At 41.7% G+C, this 16,672-nt stretch overlaps 1 protein-coding gene across 2 annotated transcripts; it reads right to left on the bottom strand.

The window, feature by feature from the left end:
* Positions 1-3,251: 3,251 nt before the first annotated feature.
* LOC130125485 (probable E3 SUMO-protein ligase RNF212) lies at positions 3,252-14,981 on the bottom strand. Of its 2 annotated transcripts, XM_056295063.1 has the most exons (13): positions 14,841-14,981; positions 14,540-14,651; positions 13,893-13,954; positions 13,596-13,670; positions 13,098-13,154; positions 12,661-12,719; positions 12,488-12,547; positions 10,398-10,462; positions 8,670-8,730; positions 6,991-7,033; positions 4,684-4,738; positions 3,665-3,731; positions 3,252-3,365 (listed from the first exon to the last, which is right to left on the bottom strand). In XM_056295063.1, the coding sequence occupies exons 2-13, from the start codon at positions 14,646-14,648 to the stop codon at positions 3,260-3,262; spliced, it is 819 nt and encodes a 272-aa protein (XP_056151038.1). In that variant the 5' UTR covers positions 14,649-14,651; positions 14,841-14,981; the 3' UTR covers positions 3,252-3,259. The 2 variants fall into 2 exon arrangements, with proteins under 2 accessions (XP_056151038.1, XP_056151047.1); XM_056295072.1 differs by lacking the exons at positions 8,670-8,730; positions 10,398-10,462.
* Between the last annotated feature and the right edge of the window lie 1,691 nt (positions 14,982-16,672).

The raw sequence follows: 16,672 nt of genomic DNA on the forward strand, positions 1-16,672 counted from the left end.
GGGTCTGATATTTGTGCGGGCCCACAGAGAACAGGATTTTCCCCTCTATGTGGAGTCACTGATGGCTCTCGTTCCATGGTTCTTCGTCCTTGATCACCAGAACTATGCCCGATGGATTCCTGTCCACATTCGTGACATGGAAAGCTTGCCCACGTCTATTCACAAGGAATTTAAAGAACATGGCCATTGGGTTGTTCCCAAGACCACAAACAGATTCTCAAGCATACCGATAGACCAGGCTCATGAGCAGAATAACGATCTGGTGAAGGGTTCTGGGGGTGCAGTTAGACTCACCGAGAATCCATCAGCATTCAAGAATTGGATGATCGCAGGGCCTGAACAAGCACGACTCCTAAAAGAGTTTGAGCAGGAGTATATCTTAGAAGAAGGCAATAAACAACAACACCATGAAGAAGGAATGTCTACACAGAAGACATTCAAAGAGCAAGCACTAGCTCTGGTGCACACCATCAGTGGGATGAGCAATCCGCTCCTAGATGATACCCCCGAGCTACTAACGCTGGACACATGAAATGTGATTGACGAGTCTGTGGTTAACACAGTCCGCACAGTGGAATCAGTGGGCAGAGATCAGTACAACAAGTACCATAATACAGTGATCATGGACCGCTCTCCCTCCATTCATGAGCCCATCAAAAAGAACTCGCTGCCGCTCTTCAGATGCCCAACACCCAAGACGAAGACCAAGTAGGCAGGGCAGATCTCAATGTTGAAGGATGATGTGGCACTCTTCTCCCGATTATATATAGCCATGCAACACAGAGAGGGGGACCTGAGCACCTTCTTTAAGCATGAAAACCATCCATACCCTCCCTCTCTATCTGACAGAGGGAAACTACGGCTGGGAAAGAACTCAGATCTGCTAAATGTTCTAACACAGAAGACACAACAGGAACCTCCCGGTACTTTTGATGTCAAAGTACTTGACGGAGCTGCCGTGGTGCACTTCCTGTCCCCTACCAATATTACCACATTCGATGAATATGCCAGTTTTGTCTTTGTTCCCCACATCATGAAACACTTGGAGACCTCCGAAAGAGTTGATGTGGTGTGGGATACTTACATCACCAGCAGCATAAAAGAGTCAACAAGGGAGAAGCGAGGCAAAGGGATACGACGGAAGGTGGCTGGTCAGAACAAGCTGCCAGGGAATTGGCCAGATTTCCTGTGTGATCCCATGAACAAGCAGGAACTCTTTGCCTTACTCTCCACGAAGATTGCATCCACTGTGTGGCCAGAGGGCAAGCTAGTCTTCATTACACCCAGCATCAGAGTGGTCCGCACAGACACCAGCCACTCCATGCTGCCAGGTAACCATGAAGAGGCCGATACCAGGATATTGATTCACTTGCTTGATGCCCTGGAGCATGGCTCTTCTACCTGCTTGGTACGCACTGTGGATACAGATGTTGTCGTTATCCTCATTGGCAAGTTCCATGCCCTGCTCACCAAGTATCCAGCTGCAGACATCTGGTTCACTTTTGGCACTGGCAAGAATTACACATATCGTCATATAAATACCATCAGCCATGCTCTGGGCAAAGACAAGTCCACAGCACTTCCCATCTTCCACTGTTACACAGGCTGTAACACAACCTCAGCATTCTGTGGTAAGGGGAAGAAGTCAGCATGGGTGGCTTGGAATTCCTAGCCCGAGGTCACGCAGGCCTTCAACTACATAGCAGCGAATCTGCACACTCCCGTGACCATAGATGCCCAACACTTTCGACTTCTGGAGCGCTACACAGTTGTCCTTTATGACAAGATGAGTGATTTGGAATCTGTCAATGAAGCACGGAGAGTTGTTCTGCCAGAAGAACAAAACGATGGATCACATTCCACCAACGCAAGATTCACTGCTGCAGCACGTGAAGCGAGTTGCTTACCAGTCTGGGATCTGGGCGACATCTGAACTGGCCCAGCAGCCAACACCCAGTCCAGAAGGATGGGGATGGACACTGGATGGAGACAGCCAGCTCTGGCTTCCTGTGTGGAGCATTCTACCGATGGCGTCAAAAGCCTGCAGTGAACTAGTCAAGTGCAGTTGTCAAAGCACAAGTGGTTGTGGTGCAAGGTGCTCATGCAAGAAGGCAAACTGGAATTGCACAGATCTTTGCAATTGTAAATGTGACATAATTTTAATATACTTTATCTTAGAATATAATATCTTAGTGAAGATAATAAAGTTAAATTCAATTCATGAATGTTGTCAGTTTTTCAGTGTACATGTATATGACCTATATTAATCTATGTCTGACCGTTTAGGAACTGAGTTGAAAATTATGTAAATACATTGTCAGAATGAACATATTTATTTGATCTTGGCACAAATAATCATCTAGTGATATTCTTAATAGCTTTAATGCATTCATTGACCCAGAAAATGTATATTTTGACACCAAGATTGACCTTCTAAGTGGCTTGGAAGCTGAGATATTGGCACTTTAAGATTTTACATGGCCATCCGCCATCTTGATGAAGTGGCTCCCATCAAAAATTGAAAGCTATGGTGATGGAGAGCATGTGGAAAAAATTTGGTGCATTTGTCCGCTGTGTCCCCATCCTTCTCAGATCTGGTCCTAAGCCGCCTGACTATTTTGGATGGGGAGAGAACCCGACAGAAAGTCGGAGCGGACATTAGAACTGTGGAGGGCGTGACATCTTAATTGAGATGGGGTTAAGTGTCTGGGATTAGAGAGGTGTTTGGGGCTATGATAGATATTTATGGTTATTTATGGTGTTGTGTAATGAACTGAGTAATTGTCTTTTGATAGAGTTGTTTATTGTAAGATGTTAGATGTATTTAATGATATTTAAACAGAGAAAGTATATTTTTGTAGTTGATTGATTTGAGTAAAGTGCAATGGACTGGATCAGGGAACGAAATGTTCGGCAAGGTTTGGGTTATGGGAGATTGGTCTGAGGTGAGCAGGGGTCAACACCTGTCTATAAGCCAGGAACTTTGAATGCCAGAATTGAGTGTTATCTTTTGAGTTTAATTATTAAAGGTAAATTGCAGTAAAAAGTTTAGTTAGGAATTGAGATTATATTAGGAGTTTTTTTTTGTTTTTGTCTTTTTTAATATTTGTTTTTCTCTCTCCTGACCAGCAAAACTTGATACCATAACCAAGACAATAAATCCATCTTGCCATTTTTGATAACACTGCCTCCAGTGCATCACTGCTCAGCCAGCTTGGCTACAGTGTGTGTGTGAAGGTGGTGGTCAGATCAGGGAGGACTAGGACGAGTGTCTGTAAGAAGTAGGCAGTTTAAAAACAGGGGACACCCAACCAGAACTCCGACCATATGAGACATCTGAGGATGTTGACGCACCCTGGAAACGACTGGAAGAGAGGAAAAGAGAGGAGAGAATACAGATTCAAACATCATTTAGGCAATGTAGAATTTTGCCATCAACAAGTCTGAAAAGGCAGCAGGATTCTGTAAGCTCAAGTTTTAAGCATTCACATTGCGTGCTTCAAATATAGAATCCAAACTCTTTCAGAGGTGTTAAGGCACGCTGCAGTATCACTGTGAAAACGGAAAGGATTTAGCTCTTTTGAAAAATATGCAAAACAATTTTGGAACCTTACAACATTTTTGCTTTGTTCAACAGTTTAAATGTGTTAATGAACTTATTCACCTGACTGTGGCTGAGTGCATTGAGTGGTTGCCCGTGTTCTGATTGGCAAATCGATGAGTGACAGAACCTAAACAACAATAGCATTTAGATCAATGGTAGTACTTTACGCCATATATATATATTTATTTATAGTTATATATAGTTATATATATATAAAGCAAAAGTGCTTGTGGTAAAATGTCCTCGCTGTACTGTTGTTGCATGGCTAAACCAGCCCACAATAACTGACAATCCACTTAAACACAATTACTTATATACTTCACAATTTTGCCTTGAAACAAACTTACACAGAGCTTGCTAATCTATAACTTAAATCCAGCTGGGCAGCAACCTCTACCACTATCAGCTCTACAACAAATTGCATTTTGTTCTTTATTCTAATGAACAGAAAACATTCTCTATGGTCAAAATTAGAAGCAAAAGTATCCAAACTCAACCAGATATGGCTGTGCTGCCTATAATATGTTGTGATTATGTTATAAACATTTATTCAATTGCAGACTAGCACAAATACAGAATTATCTATCAGTTCCAAACAGCATGTGTCAGCTGACAAGTCATTAATCTGCCCTTCAGGCGTGAAGCCCTTATGGGGAAAATTACATAATCAAAGAGGGAGAACTCGGGGGTTATTGGTCAAATCATTACAGCAAAAAACATCTGTGCTCATTTAACCCAGTGGTGTAGACCCTGAACAGAATTGCAAGGTGATTTTGATTATCCCCCTATGTTTCAATAGGGCACCCAAAACCCACAGTTTGAATACATATTTAACACACACAAAAGCCATCATGCTGTATCACAGATGGCCATTTCTACCAAGGTACTTTAAACGTGAACATACATGTAGCATATCTGCCCTTGGTAGGAATGTAACTTCTAATCCCACTGAGCTACAAATCAATTTTAGCCTCAACCAGATAATGTAACCTTACCAGAGATAAGTACCCTTAACTGTAAACAGTATCAATGACACTCCTTAAAACAAAATCTTATGAGGATACTGTTGAAGTGCATACCCATTTGACCGTTTTGTGGAGGGCTGATCAACGATAGCCTTGGGCGAGAGTCCGGCTGAGAGAGAGAGAATTTTGAATTCTAAAACAACTCTAACAAAAAACAGATCTTTTTAACAATATGAACAAGGTCACTCCATCACAATAACCTGTCCAATAAGGACTTCATTTTCCATCACAGAACAAATTCACATATCGAGAGAAAGACAGAGAGAGAGAGACAGAGAGAGAGACGGAGACAGAGGGACAGCGAGAGAGACTGGAGGTCTCCATGAGCATAGTTTTCAGGCTAGAGCCCTAAAAGTTAGAGGGTGAGGATTCTTGTCCTGAAACCGAACATAGCCCAATACATGCTTTGATGACACGTGGCTCTGAAAAAAAAATTGACTAGAGTGACTAGAACGAGAATATTCTGGCAAAGAGCTGCCACTGGTGGACATACTTGAGACAGAGTGACAGCTTTGTGTCTGTTTGGTCTATTAGCATGCTTCAAAATTGCTTGTCATGGATATTTGCAGCAAGAAGTTCCTGGGTTCGAACCCTGGGGCTGTCCAACCTTGGGGGTCATCCCAGGCCATCCTCTATATGGAGTCTGCATGTTCTCCCCATGCCTGCATGGGTTTCCTCTGGGTGCTCTGGTTTCCTCCCACAATCCAAAGACATGTAGGTCAGGTGAATCAGCCATACTAAAAGGTCCCTAGGTGTGAATGTGTCGGCCCTGTGATGGACTGATAGCCTGTCCATAGGGTGTCCCCCACCTGCCACCCAATGACTGTTGGGATAGGCTCCAGCATCCCACGACACCAAGTAGGATAAGCAGCTTGGATAATGGATGGATATTTGCCTTATCGCAAATATAATGACTGATTTCATATATCTAAAATAAGTTTTTAAACAACATAACATCTTTTATTCCTCCATACATTAACTTTACTTTCATAGTTAGCTTGGCAATCTGTGCTAACCTAACTTAGCTGGGGTGTGTGCACAACTGTGTGGGCTGGCATGTATGTATTGGTAAGAAATGTACAGGTTATATAACAAAACCCATTCAGCCATCCATCCATTATCTGAATCGCTTATCCTGCTCTCAGGGTCGCTGGAGCCTATTCTAGCAGTCATTGGGCAGCAGGCGGGGAGACACCCAGGACAAGCTGCCAGGCCATCACAGTGCGCATGTGCGCGCACACACACACACACACACACACACACACACCTAGGGACAATTTAATATGGCCAGTTCACCTGACTGTGGGAGGAAACCGGAGCCCCCAGCGGAAACTCACACAGACACGGGGAGAACATGCAAACTCCACACAGAGGACGACCTGGGATGACCCACCAAGGCTGGACTACCCCGGCGCTCGAACCCAGGACCTTCTTGCTGTGAGGTGACCGCGCTAACCACTTCGCCCCTGTGCTACCTGTATAACAAAACATTTGATATACTTAAATTGTCTTTTTTAAATGAAATTTTCACTGATTCTGTCAACTTAATTTCTATTGATAGGCCTATAGTTAATTTAGCGTAAGGCTTAGTCCAAACAAGTAGCATGAAAATCAGCCTGTGAACAGTCTTAGGCCTGATGGGGCCCGGGTCAGGTCGCAGGCTTGTAACCAAGGCACTGACTATTTTCTCAATCTGTCAATTATTCCTGATCATCAGTCCATTCGGTTTCTCATTCGTTTAGTCAGCTGATTACATGAATACATCATAAACCTTAGCTGAATTTATTGGTCCATTTAATTATCTTTTTTTCCCCTATTGAGGCCATACAGTATACCAAATAGGAGTAACTGGCCAGACCATCAATGCAAATTGGGCCAGCCCTACGTTCCCTCATGAATTCATACAGTTAAGTTAAGTTAGGGTGAGGGAACACAGGGCTGAGGGAAGAAGAAGACAGAAGACACTTAATTTGTGATTGTACATACATACCACAAAATTCATTCTCTGCATTTAACCCATCCTATACTAGAAGTGGGCAAATGCAGTGCCCAGGGACCAACTTCAATTCTTTTTTCCCCCCATTGCCTGAATCAGGGCACACACAGGAGTATCAACCCTAACATGCATGTCTTTGATGGTTGGAGGAAACCAGAGCACCTGGCAGAAACCTGCACAGACACAGGGAGAACATGCCAACTCCACACAGAAAGGACCTGGGAAGGCCTGGGGTTCGAACCCAGGACCTTCTTGCTGTGAGGCAACAGTGCTAACCACTGGGCCACTGTGCTGCTGTGGGAACATAGACATGCTCCCATACAAATATGTCAGAAGTGAGGTTTCGCTAAAAATGGGGAACATACCTTCTTGAACAGATTCTTTCCATCCACCTCCAAGTTTTTATCCCTGCCAGACACAAAGACCACACCTCATTAGTCCTATTGAATTCAGTTGGTTCAGCATAGCAGTGGTGCTCAAGCTGCTTTAGATAGAGCCTTACATCTGCAGATCAGCAAAAACTGAGGCGCTTCTCTCCAAAATGGAACTTGCAGTATTTGAAATAAGACATCTCCTCTTGAGAGTGATGGAAAGTAAAATTCTGATTTTTTTATATTTTTGCTTGTTTTTTTTTTTTAATGAAGTTTTTTTTTTTTTTTTTAGACAGAAAGCATGACAACTGAAAGGATGAGCAAGAAATTCTCTCAGAATTCAATACTAGGTAGTGACAGTCTCGTTTAAAATGGATATTACAGTGGGAATGAAAGAGTCTTTGTAAGTTCTCTTTTTGGCCAGAGGTGCTCTGAATCATCTGCCTGATGGGGGCAGCTGAAAGGAGTGGTGAAGGGGGTGTGAAAGGTCCTTAGTGATGGAGTTTGTCTTTCTTTTTACTGCGTGACGATGGGGGGATTACTGAACAGGCCTACCGAGCCCAAGCCCAGGAGCCCAAGGGCTCAGAGGGCCGCTAAGCCAGAGCCTCTAAGTGAAGTCACTGTTATTAACTTTGCATTTCTTGTTGCATAGTCAAAGGACTTAGTTATTCATGTCAATAACACAGCCCCAAAATCCTACTGAATAACTGAAGGAAACTGAAGGTGAATGTATGTCTTAGTTAATATGCTGTTGGTGTTACTTGTGTGTATGTGCGCTGCGAATCCTGTTGAGGTACAGGTGAATTTAATTATTATGCTGTTGGCTGCAAGTCAATGTACCTGCCCCGCTGGGGGGGGGGGGCGCTTTTGTGCATCCATGCCATGCCCAGGTGCTCAATGTCTCATAATCCACCTATGTGCGTGACTGTAAAGGTCTGAGAGTTGGGTTTGGGTGGTGCTGGTGATTTTGGTTGCATGCTTAGTGATTCTTTTGAACACATTGTTTTGTTATGAACCAATGCAGCGTAGCACTGTTTTGGGGGAAGACATCAGTTTCATGTTGACTGAAAGGTCCATTTAACCCCATTAATAAATCCCAAGCCATGGTAGTATTACCTCTAATGTCTAGCATTTAATGTCTGCAGTTTGAATGTATAGTATTTTCACTCAATAGTACCTATAGTCATTTGAACAAGAAAAGAAAACATTTGCACTATAAATTCAGTCAGTCAATCAATCCTTTGTCAATGTTGTCCAGGTTACTGAATATGGATTCCTGAGTAAATCAGTAAGCAAAACTAGTCCTGAGCTTATCCAGGTGTGTTTGTGTGTGCGTGTGGCTAGCCGTGGGGCAGGGAAAAGCTAATGTAAGCCACTAGGGCTGAACTCAGGATATAGTGTTTGCACTGTGAATTACACCCCACATTTTCCCTCTCTCTCTATTATGTGTTATTATTAAGGTCTGAGATGTATATAGAGAGCAAAGCGGAGAGCAAAATGAGGGAGCATGGCATCAAATGGGGAAGAGGGGGAGAGAGAAAATGACATACATAAAGTTTTTTAGACAATGACAGAATGGAGAAGAATAATTAAGAAAATTAAAAAAAAAGACATTGCTGAGACACTGGGTAAATAACAGAAAAAGAAACAGGTGAAGAAGGTACAAAACTCACAGATTACTGGTTGATGAGTGTCGTTGCAGGGGCATGGGAGAGCCATATGGGCTGTGCCTGACTGACAGTAGACAAATATAACAAACAATAAGACTACAAAAATACACCAGCTACATTTTATCACTCATGCAGAGATTATTGATAATGCAACGATCACTGTACGTATGTATGCATAATTGTCATAGATATTGAATCTTGTAAAGTTCTTACAAGTTATCTAGGATCCATTTAGTGATGACAACAGTAAGCTTATTTAACAGTATAGGTGCCAGATGAGTAGGATTTATCATAGAGGACAATGAGACAATGGGCCCTATCTTACACCCGGCGCAAAGTGCAGTGCAAGTGTTTTTGCTAGTTTCAAACTGACGCAGTTGTCATTTTCTTGTGCAGCACCCACATTGTTTAAATAGCAAATGTACTTGTGCCCATGGGCATGTTGGTCTTAAAATAAGGTGTGGTCAGGCACAGTGTTGGCACGTTGCTATCTTGAGGCAGCAGAACCCAATTGTGCCATTGACCAACAAAAACCCGGTCTAAAGTAAATGGCGCAGTATTTTCCTACTATAGGGCACATTATTCAGATATTAAGATGCGCTTACATAGGCGGGTGAACAACGTGCGTACACTCTGCTTGTTACACACACAGGTACACGCATCAGTGCACAAACATGCGAAGATTACAACTAAAAACATAATGTGAAATATTATTGGGTACATCACGTGATTTAAAAAATAAATGTCAAAATGAAATCCAAGCTTTGGTGGATTACTGCTGCTCCCGTAGATGGTCTGCTTGTGCGCTTTTGCAAAATCTTACAGAATCCTCCAAAATGTGCCAAAGGTGCAAGCGCACCTGCCCCCCCCCTTTTCTCCCCAATTGTATGTGGCGAATTACCCTACTCCTCCGAGCCATCCCGGTTGCTGCTCCACCCCCTCTGCCGTGCCGGGGAGGGCTGCAGACTACCACATGCCTCCTCCAATACATGTGGAGTTGCCAGCTGCTTCTTTTCACCTGACAATGTGGAGTTTCGCCAGGCGGACGTACCGCATGGGAGGATCACGCACCTGGCTTTTAAAGGGTATGGGAGATGACAATCTGATTGGTTTAATTCATATTACACCCAAAACACACCAAAACACACCGTTTAGCTAACAAAGGTGGATTTGGACACCCCCTAAATGCACTTGCACCATCTGCTTTGGGCCCTATTTTAATGAGCTGTAGCGCATGGTCTAATGAGTTTTAGTGTGCTTTTAAATAAGCACACTAAATTCCATTTTTCTTTAACTGAAACATTTGTCTGAAACAGTTTACTCCTACTCACCGGGTACTCTAAGCAGTTAAAAAAAAAAAAAAAAAAAACATCAACAGATTTTGCAAATAGTCCCTAACCCAGGTCTGTATGAACAGTAAGAATTAAGAAAAAAAAGAAAAAAACGTTTCTCTTACGAACATTTCCAGTCACCCCCATTTCTACTTTTTGCAGCACTGGGTTCCTAGCCTGTTGTAGCAGGACTGACTGGACATTCAGTTACTTCTAGTAGACCCAATCTACAATATTACCCCCAATTTAATGTATAATGCTTTATTAATGCATTGTATAACATTGTGTTGCCCTGTTATGTGTGACTGTGATTAATGTATTAATGCATGTGAGAACAAAAGAACTAAGATAAACATAACATGAGTCTGAAGTGGCTATTGTGGTTAGAACATAATGTTACCTGACTTCCCACCATGAGGGATACAGGAAGTGAGGCTCATCTGGGGCACTGATGAGGCATTCGAGCTAAACAAGACCATAAATAAACCCATCACATACAAATAATATACATAGATCATTGCAAAGTGAGAAGAACATTGGCAGTAGTGTAAGCTTAAGCAAGAGAAAGGGCTCTGTGACCTGGAGGTTGTTGGTTTAAACCCTAAACAAGCTAGGGAACATTGGTGAAAACTGAATGAGCAATGCCCCCTTGACAACTGCTGCCATACTACCCTTCAGTATGGCACTTAAACCCCATATTGCCCCAGTGAAGCTGTTGTTTGGCAAACAGGGGAAAGCATTTGCACAAAGAATATTCCTAGTGGCTATTTGCTTGCATGTGAAGTAGTGTTTTGCTGAAAGCATATCTGCTCAATCAATGGTTCTTGTCGTGAGTACAAGTTATAGTTTTCGGTTTACTAATAGACGGTAGTCTGGACAGACCCATATCAGATTAATTTCAGTTAATCTCCCAGCTAGACTGATAACACTGAATCAAATGTTATCACATAATTCATCCCAAAGGAGAAGCTAAAATGTATCTGAATGCATGGTGCATGAAAGAGACGACCACAAAGGACATCAGGCCATGTTATCATTAATCTAATGGCCCATCTCACAGGCAGCATCATCTACTAAACTATCTAAACTGGCTATCAGAGATTTGAGCCTGTGTGTTTGGGCATATTATTGGGGTTATACAGGGTACACTACCCTCACTAATGTTTCGTTGACTTCCATCTGATTTATGCTTCCATGCTGAGGTGACAACATAGTAGCTATGTGGTAGGTGCCTATCGCACTGCTGCAAAACTAGGTGGCAGTGTCGTGCATCCTGTCTATATGAAAAATCCAAAGCAATCATGTTTACGTTTTCTTACATTCACTGTTAACAATGGCAGCAGATATGGTTTACAATGGAACTGGCTTCGCTAGATGAGCAAAAATAACTAATTCTGTTGCCAGTATTGAGAAGGAGAAAATTACTCCGGAAGAAGAGATGGTCTGTGAAACCACTGAACATGTTGAGACGGATGTTTATTTGACAAATGCAAGAGACGGATGAACTGTTGTGTGCCAGAACTTGAAACACATAGCAGGAAACACAAAGAGGTCAAAGCAAACCCATCACAGTTTTTGCAGCATCCATGTAGCCTGTGAAGGCCACAGCATAGCTCTCTGCGTAGTCACACAGACACTGCAGAGACCTACAGCATAACTACGTCATCACCTCGTCATGGAAGCAAAAATCAGGTGTTAGATCCATGACACCCAAGAAGACTCAAGAAGGCATTCCAGTGATCTGGAACCAACCGCCATATACCTGCCTTGTCTACACTTCAGTTTACATTTGATAGTCATAAGTGGACGTTTTGCTTTAAAAAAGATATTCCTGGTTATGGAGAATCCTTACAAACAGGCACAGTCCCTTTAAATTGGATTCCTCTGATTTTAATTTATCAGGGGTATATGTTCCAAGAGTGACACCTAGTGAGTGGTGAGTTGTAATAACCGGCTAGTTGTGAATGACTTAATATTGTTCAGAAGTGGCAAACTCAGAGAAATTCATTTTTGAGATATGTAAAAAAAAAAAAAAAAAAGCTATACTCAACCCCAAATCATTTAATATTTTTATCTGTCCCAGTGGTTATCAGCAAATTCTACTGTTTTACAAGCCCAGGACTATAATTTCCTGATGTCCCAATACATAACATGTTCTGTGCTCAGTCAGCTATTAATATGAAGCTAAAGATGTCAGTGCACAGAATGGAAAATTAAAAACATATTTTAGTCAAATGATGACTCATTTTGGCTCTTGTTGCCATTGAGCTTAGGTTGTTGTCCACTCTGGAAAATGACCAAAACTGCATTTTTGATAATTTGCTAGTCTACATTTAAGGTTTTTGATACATTATGAAAGTCTGGATAGTTACCTGTGAGGGTAGTTGTAAAGTAAGCTTCAACAAAAATGAACAAGCATCTACCCACTGGTGACTATTATTAAATAACAGTGAAGTGTAATGCAGTGATAAATGTCTACTGTATTTCTACCTTTGATACAGCAAAGAATTCTGCAGCTTGGTGAAGTGGGCACTTTGTTCGCTCAGCTTCCTGTAAAAGAAGACAAACTAAGAAACACAGAAATAATTTGCTGAACTGCAGTTTAGGTGTGTAAAAAAACAATGAAAATGTGGCAGTGATCGAATCAGGCGGGACATGCCTACTTTGCAATCTGTTGCACTTCTTGCTTCTTCTTCATCAAAGCCTCCTCTAATTTCTCATTCTGAGGAGATTGATAACAGGGTAAGTGTTGCACTACCATTTACAGGACTGTGTTTTGAAAATGGAAACAAGTCATTATTATCAAGTCAATTTTATTTGTATAGCCCATTATCACAAATTAGCCTCACTGGCAAATAAATGTTATTGAGTTTGACCAGATTAATGGCAACACTAAAACCTATTTTGCTGAGCATTAAAAGGGGGAGGAGAAAGTACACTTTTATTTTCAACCACTCAGCACTATGGCTGGTATTATTTCAGCTAGAAATCCTGCATATGTCCTTTTTATGAATGGCATTAAACTTCAGATAGAAAAGTGGTTGAAGTGACACAGACACATCAACATTAAACCTCAGTTTATAGAATAAATGTCCCTTACCCTCTGCTGGTAGTGTGTTAACAGTCTCTTCTGATGCCTTGCCTGGAACACTATAACCTATGCGTGCACATGTACAAAGCAGATATTTTAAACTGAATGAAGAAATAGCATGGGAAATCATATTTCCAACAAAGTCTAACAGGCATTAAGTTCAGGTTTGTTACAACAGACAATTAAATGGCACAGTTGTTCAGTTTGATAATGTTCTGTTATTAATGGTAACCAATATTTGCTTTCAACTTTTGCAATTCATTTCCCAGGGATCTCCCTACACCATAACAACAGCGCCACACTGTGTCACTACCTTGTAATAATTCCAATAAAACAAAGTTAATTGCCTCTCTATGTATGCCACTTCATGTGATTAGCACCATCCAAACATCACAATGGGGAACAAAATCATCAGCCTTTTGTTTTGCTTGTCTGATTGTACATACATGCGAGTGCCCTCAAAAAGGGCTGTGTATTAAATGGTTTGAATGAAGAAAATAGCCACACCTTGCTAATTTCTGAAAAGTATTTGGTTGCAACTGTGCTGATGTCAGAGAACAAGGCCTTCACCTCAGAATTACTCTGTAGAAAAAAATACATTTCAAATTAAAGTTACAAACACTCATCAGTCTGCTCAGAATAGTTAAGTATTCTCTTTATTCATAATTCATGTCATTGTTAGTATTGGTGAGAATAACATCTTCTCTGAACCCAACAACCTCCAATAAATGCCACTTGGTGATAAATAATGCAAATAGTGTATGACAGGTTCCATCAACTACATGTCATAGTAAAGGTGCTTACTTTGTCAGTGAGTGGAGAGACTTGGCATTTTGCATTGCATATCAAACACTCCCCTTGTTTACCTGAAATAATGCATAGGTAGTTACAGCTAAATGTATAAGGGAAAAGATTAAATTATTTCAGACCAATACCAGAGGAAGTATGCATCATAGCCTTAACCTAATACAGAATCTAATAAAACAGCTGCCAATGTTGTTTTCATACTGGGGCCCAAAATAAAAGCGTAGTCTAAACTTGGGCCTGATTCAATTAAATATCATTAATGCTAGCACTAGTATGGCAACTAAAAGGGTTTCAGCCGAATTTGGGTCCTGGCCCATGGCTCCATTTACAATTAATTATGAATTCATTAAACAGTTATGCAGTGTCAGTGTTCCACTTGATTGTCAAATGGCAGGGCTACCTAAACTCAAGCTGAACATTAGCATGTACATGATGGTCTGATATGAATAACGAATGGCTCGATAAAGTATTTTGTTTTGTTTGTTAAATGGCTGCCCTGTGATGGACTGGCGGCCTGTCCAGGGTGTCGCCCCGCCTGCTGCCCAATGACTGCTGGGACAGGCTCCAAGCATCCCCGCGACCCTGAGAGCAGGATTAGCGGTTTGGATAATGGATGGATGGTTGTTAAATGTCTGTAGCGTTACCTCTCGGGAAACAAACATGACAAATGAGATGGCCGCAAGATGTGAGAGCTAGTTTAAGGTCAGCACCGGGGGACTGGAAGCAGTAGTTGCAGCGGACCCAGTAGGACATTTTCTGACGATGGAAAACAAACAAACAAACAAATAAATAAATAAAACAAGAAGAAGCAAAAAACCGCCAGGAAAACCAACATTAACGTTAGCATTGGCTAGCTAGCTCTATCCGTGTTCTTGAGCTAAAGTTAAACCCGTTGCAAAAAAACCCAAAAAAACTACTACGCTTGACTAATAAGTTTTTACCTACTTGAACTTGTTATGTGGTACAGTTCCTTAAGTTACCGGTGAAGTTTACAGACAAGTCTACCATTCGTACTTTATCTAAAAGTTTTTTTTAACAACACGGCTAACCTATCATGGAAGTAACGTTATCAGCGGCAGCTGTCGTTGCCCGACCCTTACCGGAAACCCGATTTGTTCAACGCATATGCAGGCATTATGTTAATACAGAGTCTTTAGTGACACCTATTGGTGAAGTACGTTAGCCAGGTTACCATGACAATGTTCGGTATGCGGGGACTTCCGGGCATTTTGATTAGAAAAAACAAAAAACAAACTACGAACTGAAAGCAGGGCTCTCAAGTCTGACGCATTGGGTGTGAGACACACGCATTTCAACTCGTTCACACGCTCACACGCCACACCTTGTATTTCTCACGCAGAGAACCAGGGTAACGCCCACCAAGTTGCGCCGCTATTTTTTATAACAGTGGAACAGGTAGGAATAAAGTGGATTCCCCATAGCGTTGAGAAGGGCCTGCCACGCACCAGCCAATCAAATTAAAGAATATAGCTGCCGAACAGCCAATCAACTAATAGCATTGCTGTATCCGGGTAAGATTTAGATATTCCCGCTACAACTTGACAGAAGAGGAGAGCTATCTACTAACTTAGTCACAAATCCTAAGTAGGACGACAACGACGTGGGAGAAGACCATATCCTATGTGTACAGTAAGTTATCTCATCATTTGATTTCCGTTGCTGGGGAATATTGTCTCTTTTTACTCTCTATGAATATTGTGTCCAGGCAGTTGGTTTAACCAGAGTGTGTGAACTAGCCTAGCTAGCTTAGGGTGACCAAACGGCCTCTTTTCCCCGGACATGTCCTGGGGGGTGGGGGGGGGTGGGGTTATACATTCATGAAAATGTCCGGTTTTCTGTGGTAGGTTTGCGTGTTGCTGAACTGTTATATATAATATTTTTACCGATCTCAAGCAAGCCAGCTGCTTTATCAGCGATGTTAATGGCAAGACACTGCTACGTGTTGCCTAGCAACAGGTGCAGAGGAGTCTGTGAGGTGGAGAATCTGCAGCGGTCAGTATTTAAAGTTTAAACATTTCAAACGTCACAGAATTTAAAACGACTTCCCCTGAAACTAAACTAAGATATTGATATTATATTAATTTCTGGCGTTAGGTGATGTTAGCTAATTTGCGATTGTTGCTCAGACATGTTGATAATTAAACAACTTTAATGTTGGTGAAAATTCCTCTCAAAAGCAAATAAAGACATCTGATCCTTTTTAAAGAAGAACCAAAGTGTCAGTAACTGTTTACACATGTTTACACTGCGCATATTAAGTGACATTCTCCTGTTCTCGTTCAGGTCACCAGTTCTACCTGCACTAAAAAATTATGAATTAAATAAATATTTTTATTTGTATGAATTTATGTGTCATTTATCAGATCAGACCCCCGTCCCCACCCCAACCAAACCCCCACCACCGCCGCCGCCAAAATTTCACTCTGAACTCAGTTCAAAACTTGAGAGCCCTGTGAAAGACTATAGACCCTTTTAGATTGTAGTGATGACGTAGGTGTGGATGCGCGCGTATTTAGGCAACGGAAGTATGGAGGAGCTAGTTTGTCAAACTATGCAAGGGGATTAACGACAAAAGATCGCGAAAGTTACCTGAATAAATTAACTTTGGCGAACGGCAACCGACTTCCAGATCCGTGTGGTATTACCGAATGGGTGGAATGGCGATAAGGCACTTCACACTAAATTATATTACTAAGAGCCATGCTCTCCTTCACAAATAATGTCAAGATAATAAATCTTTAAACTGAAAAAAACTT

Source organism: Lampris incognitus, chromosome 1, assembly GCF_029633865.1.
Source record: "Lampris incognitus isolate fLamInc1 chromosome 1, fLamInc1.hap2, whole genome shotgun sequence".
NCBI lineage: Eukaryota > Metazoa > Chordata > Actinopteri > Lampriformes > Lampridae > Lampris > Lampris incognitus.